At 65.5% G+C, this 11,633-nt stretch overlaps 2 protein-coding genes across 4 annotated transcripts; one reads left to right on the plus strand and one right to left on the minus strand.

The window, feature by feature from the left end:
• Positions 1-2,077: 2,077 nt before the first annotated feature.
• On the plus strand, positions 2,078-4,443 carry POLR2H (RNA polymerase II, I and III subunit H). Of its 2 annotated transcripts, XM_064385417.1 has the most exons (5): positions 2,078-2,237; positions 2,561-2,644; positions 3,306-3,399; positions 3,748-3,831; positions 3,953-4,443. In XM_064385417.1, exons 1-5 carry the CDS (start codon positions 2,165-2,167, stop codon positions 4,068-4,070), a joined length of 453 nt encoding a protein of 150 aa, XP_064241487.1. In that variant the 5' UTR covers positions 2,078-2,164; the 3' UTR covers positions 4,071-4,443. The 2 variants fall into 2 exon arrangements, with proteins under 2 accessions (XP_064241487.1, XP_064241488.1); XM_064385418.1 differs by lacking the exons at positions 3,306-3,399; positions 3,748-3,831 and having other exon boundaries at positions 3,953-4,196.
• A 282-nt stretch (positions 4,444-4,725) lies between these two features.
• On the minus strand, positions 4,726-7,586 carry THPO (thrombopoietin). Of its 2 annotated transcripts, XM_064384924.1 has the most exons (5): positions 6,687-7,586; positions 5,782-5,909; positions 5,613-5,699; positions 5,243-5,407; positions 4,726-5,144 (listed from the first exon to the last, which is right to left on the minus strand). In XM_064384924.1, the coding sequence occupies exons 1-5, from the start codon at positions 6,724-6,726 to the stop codon at positions 4,962-4,964; spliced, it is 603 nt and encodes a 200-aa protein (XP_064240994.1). In that variant the 5' UTR covers positions 6,727-7,586; the 3' UTR covers positions 4,726-4,961. The 2 variants fall into 2 exon arrangements, with proteins under 2 accessions (XP_064240994.1, XP_064240993.1); XM_064384923.1 differs by having other exon boundaries at positions 5,782-7,586.
• Positions 7,587-11,633: the final 4,047 nt, after the last annotated feature.

An 11,633-nucleotide genomic window follows, 5' to 3' on the forward strand; every position in this document is an offset into this window, starting at 1 on the left:
CCTGCTGGCCTGTACCCACCGTGCCAGGACTCAGCAGGGGCAGTCAGGCACAGCCAGGTGGGATCAGCCCTTTGTGTCACCCCATAGTGGCAGGGGGCACAGCTTTGCCATGGCCCTCCAGCCTGAATCACATCAGGATCCCAATGGGTATCCCTGAGTACAGCAGGGGCTGGCACACGGACCCCTCCCCGAAAAACAGCCCTGGCCCCCACGCCACCCTGCCCCGGCCGGCTGGTGTCCGCCAAGCAGGTCACATCCCTCCGGGACAGCACCCTGAGGATTCTGGAAAGGGCAACTGGTCGTACTGGTGAGCCTGGCTGTGGTAGGACTCCCTCCGCTCCGGCACACCCTGGGGCTGTCCTGCCATGCTCGGTGTGCTGCTGCCACCCCCTGGCAACCTGCACAGCCCCGGGTGTCCCCCGCAGCCCCTCGCGCAGGGGTGTCCGGGTCCAGCGCAGTCCTGCACCCCAAACAAGCGGGCACACGGGATGCGGGATGCCAGGAGGGGAAGGGTCCACACCTCTCACCTTGCGCCAGAGGGGCGCCAGTCTATGGCCACCACATTCGGGCAGGGAGGAGGTTTCTGCCCCTCCCCGAGCCAGGGTGGGGAGGGGGCTGCGGGGCTTGGGGGAGTTGCCCAGACACGATGATTAGAAGGAGCCGAGGTTCCGTCCCCGCGCATTAGGACTGTCCCCGCTGAGTGCCACCGCCGCGGGGTGACCCCGCCGTGAACCGCCCGCGCTCCCCCGTGGAGCCAGCAGACCCTGGCACCGGCACCCCCCTCACGCCGGTGTCCCCGCCGCGTGTCACCCCCTGCCCCGATCCGCTGCCTGCGCCCCAGGCATGCGTGAGGATGCGCTGGCACCGTGTCACGGAGGGGACACGCCATGCAGAGGTCACACCTGTGTGTCTGGGGACCACAGGCATCCCGTGACAGGCCTCCCGCTGCGGATGCGGGGGCACCTTGGCTCTGGGTGCCATCCCGGACCGCGACCTGGGGGCAGCAGGGGCTGTGTCCCCACGAAGCCACCTCGCTGCAGGCACAGGGGCCACGCACGGGGAGCCACATCCCATGGACATCCCCGCTCACGACCCCGCGGTCCCGGGGGAGATGGTGGCATGTGACACCCGCCCTGCCCAGTCCCCATCACACCCTGCCGGCTCCGCCAGCCTTCTCTGTGCCCATCCCGCGGGCACACGCGGCCCAAGCGAGGCGTCCCCGCTGCCCGGCCTCTCCTGGGACACGGCAGAATTTTCTCGGGCGGGCCGCGGGGGCGTTCGGGGACCGCGGGGGACGGGGCTGAACTCTTGAACCCGCACCGGCAGCTCCCGAGCAGATGCCCAGCGCGGAGCTCCCCGCGGCGCCCAACGTGTGAGCACCCCCGGCCGTGCCCGACCCGCCGCGGCCCTCACGGTTCACCGGCAGGACACGGGGGACGCTGTCACACGTCCCTTCCTGCCCTGCCTGGCGGGCGAGAAGGAAGGAGCCGGCGGGAGAGCCCCGAGACCCACGGCGGGCTGAGCGCGCGCAGCCCATCGCACCGGGGTCCGGCCGCGGCCGGGGGCGCGGGACGAGCCCCTCCGTCCCGTGGGTGGGCGCGGGCCCAAGGGCACCGAGGGACACCCCGGACCCCTCCCGGGACATCCCGGACTGCCCCCGGGACACCCCGGACCCCTCCCGGGACATCCCTGACCCCACCCGGGACAACCCGAACCTGTCCCGGGACACCCTGGATCTCTCCCGGGACACCTCGGAGCCGCTCGGGACACCCCGGACCCATCCCGGGACACCTTGGACCCCCCCCCCCCGGTACACGCCCGACCCCTCCCGGGACACCCCGTACCCCTCCCGGGACACCCCGGATCTCTCCCGAGACATCTCTGACCCCTCCCGGTACACCCGTACCCCCCCCACCCGGGATCCCCGTGCCGCCGCGCGGGGGCGCTGCCGTGCCCGCTCGTGCCGGGGGGCGGGGCCGCGGCGCGCGCGTCCATCCGCGGCCTCGCGGCGCCCCCTGCCGGCCGGCGCGCGCTCCCGCCGCTCCCGGCGGGGGCGGGGCCCCGCCCACCGTGAAGCCGCTTCCGCCCGGCCGCGGCGGCGAGGCTGCGTCATCAGCGCGCGCCGGGCGGGAGCGGCGCCGGGAGCGGGAGCGGGGCCGCTGCCATGGCCGGGATCCTCTTCGAGGACATCTTCGACGTGAAGGACATCGACCCAGAGGGCAAGAAGTTCGACCGCGGTGAGTGGGGCCCCGGCGCGCTTCTCCCGGTCCGCCGTCCGCCGCTCCCGCCGGCGCTGGTCCCTCCGCGTGTTGGCCGCCCCCGGAGCGCCCCGCTTCGCCCGCCGGCTTCCCCGGCCCACAGCCCCGCGGGCCCTGTGGCTGGCACTCCTCGCCCCGCCGTGTTCCTGTCCCTGCCTGTGCCGGGCTCTGGCGTCCATCCCGAGCCCACCCGGGGACATCCCGAACCCTCCCATCCATCCCATCCATCCCGAGCCCACCCTGTTCCCCCCAGCCCCCCGGGATCTCCCGTGTCCTTGCCCTGACTGTGCTGCTGTCCCCAGTGTCGCGCCTGCACTGCGAGAGCGAGTCCTTCAAGATGGATCTCATCCTGGACGTGAACATCCAGATCTACCCCGTGGATCTCGGTGAGCCGCTGTCAGCTTGGGCGGGCCGAGAGGGGATGGAGCTGGGAATGGCTGGGAATGGCTGTGATCAGGGAATGAGCTGCCTCAGGCCTCCTGGTGCCCCTGTGCTGTCCCCAGGTGACAGGGTTCAGGGCACTGTCGCTGTGCTGAGGCTGAGCTGGGTTTCTGGGTCACCTCCCCGTGTGTGTTTGGGTCACCTCTGTCCCCTTCCACACAAATGCTGTCTGGGGAAGCTGCTCCAGCTGTGGCAACCAGGCTTTAAGGGAGACCTCCTTCTGCAGCTAAATACACTGAATGTGTGGAAAAGAGAGTATTGTCCTTGATGGAACACAGAAGGGCTGAAGCTGATGCTGCAGGGGGCTCATGCACCTGCCCAGGGTCCAGCCAGGCTCTCTGGGGGGATATAAGTGAATATCTTGTGTCCCCTGAAACACCAGCAGTGGTGTCCTCGTGGCTGTGGTTTCCTCTGTGATGTGGGGAGCACGGAGACACAGGATCCAGTGTGACCTTTCACAGGTTCCCCACATCCTGCTGGAGGGCTGGCAGCAGGGACAGGGCTCGTCCAGCACCCCCTGCCAGGGTGGCCCCTGAGTTGTGGCTGCGTGTGCTGCTGCTCTGGCTGTGCCCTGACCTTCTCACTGCTGCTCTGGCCTCCTGGCAGGGGACAAATTCCGCCTGGTGATCGCCAGCACCTTGTACGAGGACGGCACCCTGGACGACGGCGAGTACAACCCCACGGATGACCGCCCGTCCAGGTGCGGGGCCGGCCGGAGGGAGGGACACACCAGCGTGCTGGGGCTGAGCCTTCAGGCTGCACACCGACAGGAGCTTCTTCACGGAGGGGCAGTTAAACATTGGAATGGCTGCCCAGGAGGGTGGTGGAGTCGCCATCCCTGGAATTGCTTCAAGCAAGGCTGGGTGTGGCACTCGTGCCGTGTCTAGTTGACAAGGCGGTGTTCAGTCACAGATTTGACTTGATGATCTGAGAGCTCTTTTCCAGTCTAGTTGACTCTGTAACGGGGAGGTGCCTTCTCTCACAGGACACTGAGCTGGGGGAAGGGCCAGGTTTGGTTCCTTGCTGACCTCAGGCTGTGCTGTTGCAGGGCAGACCAGTTTGAGTACGTGATGTACGGCAAGGTGTACCGGATCGAGGGGGACGAGACCTCCACGGAGGCGGCCACGCGCCTGTGAGTGCCTGTGAGGAGAGGGGGGACACAGTGCCCTGGGGTGGGGTGGGGAGCACTGGGATCTCGGCTCGGGTCTCCCGTGGGATTCCCTGCTCTCACTGCTCCTCTCCTCCCACCTCAGCTCTGCCTACGTGTCCTACGGGGGGCTGCTCATGCGGCTGCAGGGCGACGCAAACAACCTGCACGGCTTTGAGGTGGACTCTCGTGTTTACCTGCTGATGAAGAAGTTGGCCTTCTAGCACACCTCCACTGCCCCACAGACATCCAGCTGGAGCCCTGAGAGCCCACACTGTGCTCCAGCATCCGTGCTGCCCAGCCTCTTCAGAGCTGAGGAGGCAGGAGCAGTCCCCCTCCTCATCTCAGTGTCTTCTGACTCCTGCTGGGATCTCTGTTTGTGAGGAGGGAGGTGCCTGGCATCTGAGTGGACACCATGCTGGGTGCTCTGGGCTTGCCTGATGGCATCTCCTCACCTTTGTCTGTGCTCAACAGCCCTGGCCCTGGCCAGGAGCAACTGGACTGGGACAGCTGTCTGCCTCTGGGGACCCTCAGGGGACCTCAGGAGCCATCCTGAGGCAGGCTGCCTTGGTTTTGATTAAACTGGGATGTTTTGTACACCTGGCTCTGCTTGCTGAGAGATGAGGCTGGCAGGGAGTGGATACACCTGTGCAGGGGCAAAGGGGGGCCCTGCCACTTCCCAAAGGATGGGGAGCCCAAACCTGTGACAGGCGGGTACAGGGAGGAGGAGTGGCAGCTCAGGCCGTGTCGGGGGATCCTGCAGCACTGGCAGCTGCCATGGGTGGGAATGGGCACTGGGCAGAACTGGGAGCATGTCCCAGAGGAGCTGGCTTCTGCCCCGGGCCCAGGCACAAGGACACACACAATTCTTTAGAAAAATAGCTCTTTAATCAAAAAGCATTCACAGTAGAGGTGCCTGCCCGGATGGGAGCAGGGCCTGTGCCTGCTGGCACGTGAGTGTCACTGTTTGCCTTCTTGTGCTGCACAGTTCTGAAGACCTGAGGAACAGGTGCCAACCCTTTCCCTGTGGGCATCTTCCTGGGCACCCAGAGCACAGCGTAGTGTCCTGCAGGATTGCTCCAGCATTGCTTTGTGGTTGAACCCCGTGTGCAGCCTCACTGGGCCCCACATGGAGGGTCTCTGCTGTCCCCCTGTCCTTGCTTGCACAAGACCTTGGCCAGGTCGTAGAAGAAGAAGCGCAGCTTGCCCTGTACCAGCTGCCGGTAGGTGAGGAAAATGCTGGAGATGTGGGTCTGCTCCGTGGAGTGTGGGGAGCAGCTCGGCTCCCAGTGTCCTGCCTGAGAGTGGGACAGAGGGGTGACAAACACCGTTTCACCTGTGCCAGCCCAGCTGGCACCTGTGCCGGGGTGGGCTGGCTCATGTGGGGAGGTCTCACCTCCCAGCTGAAGGTCTGCAGGAGCAGGAAGAAGGAGTTGGCGTGTCGGTAAAGCTGGCTCAGCTGCCTGGCCCCGCACTCGTCGCTCACCTGGCCCTGGGCCCCTGCTGCAGCGCCCACCAGCAGGGCCAGGTCACACAGGATCTCCCGCCGCTTGGTCTCGTTCTGGGGGAGCAGACAGGGACCCCCCAGGGCCTCGTTGCTTTCTGCGCTCACCTTAGGTCTGGATGGAGTCCTCTACCCTCCCTGTGCCACCAGATATGCCTACAAGCATCTTGTTGAGCATTTCTGGTGCTTGTGCCAACCCAAGGTTCCTTCTCCAGTCCTGTTAGCACACCAGTGCCAGCACCCTCCTCCCAGCCCCTCTCACCGATTTGGATTTCCACTGCTGGAAGGTGAAGTCCACCAAGGGCAGCACTGCAGGGCACCTGAGTGCAGGCAGGGCCTGGCACTGGCCCTAGTGAGGAGAGATGTCAAGGTGAGGTGCCAGGAACTGTGCAAGTCCCCGGTTTTGGGTTTTGTGGGGACTGTATCCTCACCACTCTCTTTTCCATGTCCTTGGCCTCCACGATGTACTTCTGGATAAGCCTGTTGTCACAGACCAGCCGCACTGGGCTGGCACGGTCCTCTTTCACGTGCAGGAGGAAGGATGTGAGGAGGAGCAGTCCTGGAGGAGATGGGGTTGCCTTGTGCACCGTGCCAGCCTCCATGGGCAGTGCCAGCCCAGAGCCCCTGCAGCGGCAAGTCCTGTGCCCAGCCCTTTGGTGGTCTCGGTGGCCCCGCGGGGGGGTGCAGGGTGGGTGCGAGTGGCTGCGGAGGGCCCGGTGCTGCTCTCCAGCCAGCCAGCGAGGGGTGCCGGTGCTCACGGGGGAGAGCCGGGGTTTCCGTGACAGCGGTGTGTGCCAAGAGGCCGCACAACCTCGTCTGCCAGGTTTTCTGGCCGTGCTCCAGGCAAGGAAGCAGGGCTGTACTCCCTGTGCAGACCAGGGCCAGCCCTCCGGATCCCTGCCAAGAGCAGTTCCAGGCGTCATGTGCACTTCGGGGAATCCCAGCCTGCAGTGTCCCACAGGGAACATCTGCTCCTGGCCGCTGCCCTGGCTGAGCGCTCCCCTGCCGCACTGCCTTCCCCAGTGCTGCTGTGCCCAGCAGCTGCCCACCCTGCCAGCTTCTCCGTACCCTCTTTGCAGCCTCCTGCCTGCCTCGCTGCCTGCCCTGGCACTGCACCAAAAATCCTCAGTGCAGCCTGTTTACCTACAGCGGGCATGGAGAGATGCTTGGCTGCCCTCACATGCTGGCACTGGCCAGGTCCAACTAGCCCAGAGCCACCCCTGTGGTTTGGTGCCCAGCTGTGGGGTTCATTGTGCAGGGGACGCTCTGGCTGTGGGGCCACAGTGCCCACAGCCCCTCCTGCGCACCCAGTCCCCCCTTTTAGCCACGCACTCACTGTTCAGCTCCATGCTCGGCTGGGGGCTTCGGCCCTGCATCTCCCGCCCTGGGCCCAGCGGCTGCTGCCTGGCTCCCGTCCCCCTTCCATGGAGGGCAGCGGTGGCGCGGGCTCCCCGCGAGCCGCCCGGCCGGGACGCAGGGCCGGCGGCCGCGGCGGCCCCGGGACAGCACGGCGCGGCTCCGTGCCTCCGGCCTGGCCGCCCAGCCGAGCAGCACGATTTCCTGTTGTGTCGCCGCTGACCTTCCAGCAAGATCGCAGCGGGGGCCCCGGGCCCGGGGGAAGGCTTCCTGCCTCCGGCCGCTTCCTCCCTTGGCTCGGGGCACGGGAAGGGCGTCCCTGGGCGCCCTCCGTGGCTGCTCACCTGGCCCCAGGCCCGAGCGCTCGGCAGCCAGTCGTCAGCGCCTCAGCTGGGCCTGTCCAGGGGTAGACAGTGGCCCTGGTACCTGGAGAAGAGATGGTGTCAGTGATCCTGCACTGGACAGCCCCAGGAACATCAGCCCTAATGAAGTCCTGCTCCTGGCTGTGGCAGCCAGGTACAAAAGCCACCCCAGAGGTGGACCATAATCCTGGTGACCCTTTCCCAGGGGTTGACTTCATCCATGGAGATCTTCACCCAGATAGACCCCATCCCTGCTGACCCTCACACAGAGGCATGCTCTCACCCCTGCATCCACCAGAGGTGAGGCAGGGAACTGGAGATCCCGGGGATGGCTGTGGTTCATGGGATCCCTCTGGGCTGGGGAGGGCTATGGATCGCAGGGGGCATGGCTAGTGCATGGCCCCAGGGCTGTTTCAGCAGGGGTGTTGGTTGGGAGTGGGCTAGGTGAGGCACCCACAGATGCCCGCTCCCTGAGCAGGAGAAGCACCAGGGCCTGTTCAGCACCATGCCCTGGCATGGCTGTGACATTCCCTGGCATGGCTGTGACATTCCCTGGCAAAGGCAGCTCTCACTGGTCACTCTGGCAGGGGGTGCACATCCCCATGCCCGTGTGTACGTGTGTGTGTCCCCATACCGCTCACAGGCACACACCGCCACGTGCACCCTCAAACCCACGTGTACACACGTGCACTTCCCTGGCACACGCCAGATAACCCTCCACCCCGGCAGCCCCCAAGGCTTCCCTTGGGGAACACCCCCTCCCAGCACACATCCTCTCGCTCCTGTCTCCCTGCAGCGCGGTTTCCTTCTCACACCCCGGCTCTCGCACACTCTCGCACGTTCCCACCCCTGTCCCCGGGGACAGCGGTTCCCGGCAGCGCCTGGCCGGGTGACAGCAGTTAAAGTAAACACCCGTGCCCTGCTCCACCTGCCCTGCTCAGCCACAAGAGCCCACCTTGAGGGTGCCTGGATGGGGTTCCAGCGGGTGCCACCACTGCAGGGACGAGACTGGCAGCCCCGGCTCGCCCGGGCACGTCTGGCAGCGATGGACCCGTGAGCACCGGGGTCAAACACCTCCAGGCTTCCCCCACACGGCCGTGGCCCTTCTGCGGACGTGACAAGCGGCAATCACGCCCGCAATCCCGCCCATCAGCACCCTCAGCCCCTCTGCCAGCACTGGCCTCAGGCCCGCCGCCATCCCCATGCCAGTCCCTGCCGTGCCCCCACCATGTCCTTTCCCTGTCCCTCCCCGGGTGCAAAGCCATTGGCGATGCCAGGCTGGAGAGCTGCCGTGCCCTGCATTCCTTCTTGATTAGGCAAACAAACCCACCAGGGGAAACTGAGACCAACTGGAAACTGGAGGTCTAATGGACCCCCGTGGTCAGCCTAAGGTGCCCACAATAGTCCCTTCACTCCAAAATATTTTTTACAACAATGCCAGAAGCTGGCAGGCAGCATGAGCCTGTGCCCGTGGGCAGCCTGGTATTCCTCTGCTGGAAAGGGCAATGCCAGCTTTTGCTGCCCATGCCAGGGGGGCAGAGGAGGATGTGGGGGAGAGCTCCTGCTTCTGGCCCCAGCCCGATCCCACGGATGCTGCGTGCTCTAGAGGCAGAGAGGATGGGGGCAGTGAGGCGCAGGGACCCCAGAGGGACACGGGGGCTCCGGCAGGCAGCCCGGGCTCTGGCAGGGGACAGGAAGCCAGGCGGGGGCCGCGGGGCTGCACAGCTGGCCGGATCCCGGTGCCAAGATTCCCACCTCTCCTTACAGGGTGCAAAGTGCTGGGAATCCCGCTGCAGGGACAGCCGTTCGCACCCACTTTGCCGAGGTGCTGAAGACAGCAGGAGGTGCCTGGAGTCAGGGAAGGGGGGGAAGAGGAGGAATACTCCGGGGTGGGGGGGAGACTGTGGTTCGGTGGCACAGCTGCTTGTCCGGGCAGGCCACCCAGATGTGCTCGGTGGGCACCCCCAGGATGTCAGTGCTAGCATGGGAAGCAAACCTGGCCTTCCAGGGGCAGGGAGGGGGGTCCTAGCCCCCTTTGAAGCCTCCATAAAAGGGTCTGGCAAAAAGGAAAGAGAAAGTCAAAGGAACAAAGAGAGCGGCTAATCCCGGCGTGAGCAAACAGCCCCGTTTGCTCAGGACACAGCTGGCTCCGGGGCCAGGGAAAGGAGCACAGCGGGGCTCTGCGGGTGCCAGGCAGCGGGGGACCCTCTCCCCGGGCTGCCCTTCCCGAGCACGGGCAGCGTCCGGGAGCAGGGTCCCTCCTGGACCCTCCGGGCTTTTTGCTACATATGCAAATTGCCAATAAACATCCGTGGGCAAATCCTGCTCCCCGTGCAGCCTGGTCCTTGCCTGCTCCCAGACAGCCGTCCCAGGAGAGCAGCCACGCTGCCGGCTGAGCGGACCTGCAAGGGGCACCTTGGTCGGGGTGCAGCAGCTTGGGGGTGGAGGATGGCAGGGCTTTGCCTTTCCCAGTTTTCAGCAAGCCACATGCTGCCCAGCACACAGCCCTGGGTGCTGCCCACAGGATGTCCATGGGCAAACCCTCCTTGCCTTGGACAAGGGCTCCTGGGGCCAGTGGCTGTGCTGGCATCTGGGGCGATTCCACTGTGCCTCCTCTACCACCCTGCTTCCCACTCCAACGGGGCACACGGAGTGCGCTGGGAGAGCACCTCCTCCCTCCGCCTCCATCCCGCAGAGAGGAGAAGGGGTTAATGCCAGGCAGCCGAGCCGCAGGTGGGCGCAAGAATGAAATTCCTTCTCGCTGTCCTGCGAAGTCTGGGCACAAATATTTGCCTGCATGTCCGGTGGGGAGGGGGGAGACCACCATCGCTTCTGGGAGCTTGCTAATCCCCATGCCAAACAAGGCCCCCACATGCCCCCCATCTTCCTCCTGCCGGGGTCACTCTGCAAAGCCTTTGAGGAGGGGACGTTTGGGGTCAGGGGGACACCAGCACCTTTGGGTGCTCCTGTGAGCAGGGAGCTCTATGGGGTTGGTGGAGCACTCGGAGCAGGTATCTTGTTCAGGAGCACTGCCAGGGTCTGTTTGGCGTGGCCGATGAGGCTGTTTTGGGGTTTCCATTCTGCTCCCTGAGCCGTGGCCACCACAGCAGGAGATGAAGGCAAGAGCCCCAGCCATCCCCACCGTGTCAGCAATGCACCCTCTGTAATAAATTCCATGTGTTCACAGACAGAAAATAGCAACTTCCCCGGCTCCATTGCTCCCCAAACTGCATCCTCCTTCTGTACCTACCACCCCCCAAAACTGCCTCCATCCCCAGACCCCCCTGGCCTTCATCTGGGATGGCCCAGCCCTGCAAGTCGCCTACCAGTTGTGCAAATATTGCCGGAATGGCTGTAATCCCTGTGTCCAACGTGAATTATGAGATATTTCCACCCATTACGACAGCCCCCCCACCCCACCGCGTGTGTGTGAGGCCGGGGGGATTAGACACGGCACAAGCCACGCTCGGCACAAAGCTTTGGGGAGGCTGACTGCTCTCTGCATCCCACAGCGGGGCGGGGCCGTCGAGGGGGGCTCTTTTTGGAGGGAAGGGGTGCCCCACATCCCTTCCTGCCTTCAGGCGTGGGCCTGGAGGCAGTGTTGGGATGCCCAGAAGGCAGTGTGAGGCTGTGAGAAGGGGGGCCCGTGGCATGCAGTTTCCCATCCCTTGGGAGCAGAGGCTCCTTCCTGTCGCCCTGAGCCGGGCTCGTGTTCAAAGCCGCGAGCAGGCAGCAGCTGATGAGGGCAGACAATGGGAGCTGCGCAGGGCAGAGCCCGGGTGAGGGCCTGCATGGCACAGCCCCACACCACAATCCTCTGGAATGCTCCATGGGACCCTCAGCACAGAGCAGGCACAGGCCCACCAAGCCCCCGCAGAACTACAGGCTGCTCTGTAGGGCACCACTGGGGCACCCCACCTGTACCTTGCTGGGACAAGAGACACCCCATGGCACCGTCACCCCCCACCGGGGACAAGCCAGGGCGTGCCCTGGGAAGAGGTGTTGGAGGGGTGAAGGTGCCAGGCTTGAGGCTGCCCATGGCCAGCTGTCTCCATCGCAGTGCAGCCCCAGCTGCCCGCAGCTGGCAGCCCCGTGGGGATGTGCCGGTGCCAGGCCAGCTCTGCAGCCTCAGAGGTGCCTTTGTGCAGGGCGCTGCTCCTTACACACATGTGGGGCACTGGGAAGCAGCTGGTGGGACCAGGACCCTTTCCCAGCGCTGCCCTTGGCTGGCACCATCCCCTCTCCAAGAGCACAGGGACCCCCGAGGCTCTGCCAAGCCACCTCTGCCTATTGATGAGGGCACCCCTTGGCATTTCCAGGGGCAGCCCAGCTGTGGACAGGGGAAGCCCAGGCACAGCTGGAGCATCCATTTCCTCCCTGCCCACATGCCCCCACTGCAGCGGCCATGCCCCCTCCCTGGGCAGGGATGCCCAGCACCCTCCTGACCTGACAGGCCCCATGCCAGCATGCCACGCTGCTCCCAGCTGGCAGCGCCGGAACACCCTTGCAGCCCTCTCTCCCCCACGCTGCCACCCAGTGCCTCGGATTCCCCCGTGCCTCGGGGC

The sequence above is a fragment of the Passer domesticus genome, chromosome 11 (assembly GCF_036417665.1).
Source record: "Passer domesticus isolate bPasDom1 chromosome 11, bPasDom1.hap1, whole genome shotgun sequence".
Taxonomy (NCBI): domain Eukaryota; kingdom Metazoa; phylum Chordata; class Aves; order Passeriformes; family Passeridae; genus Passer; species Passer domesticus.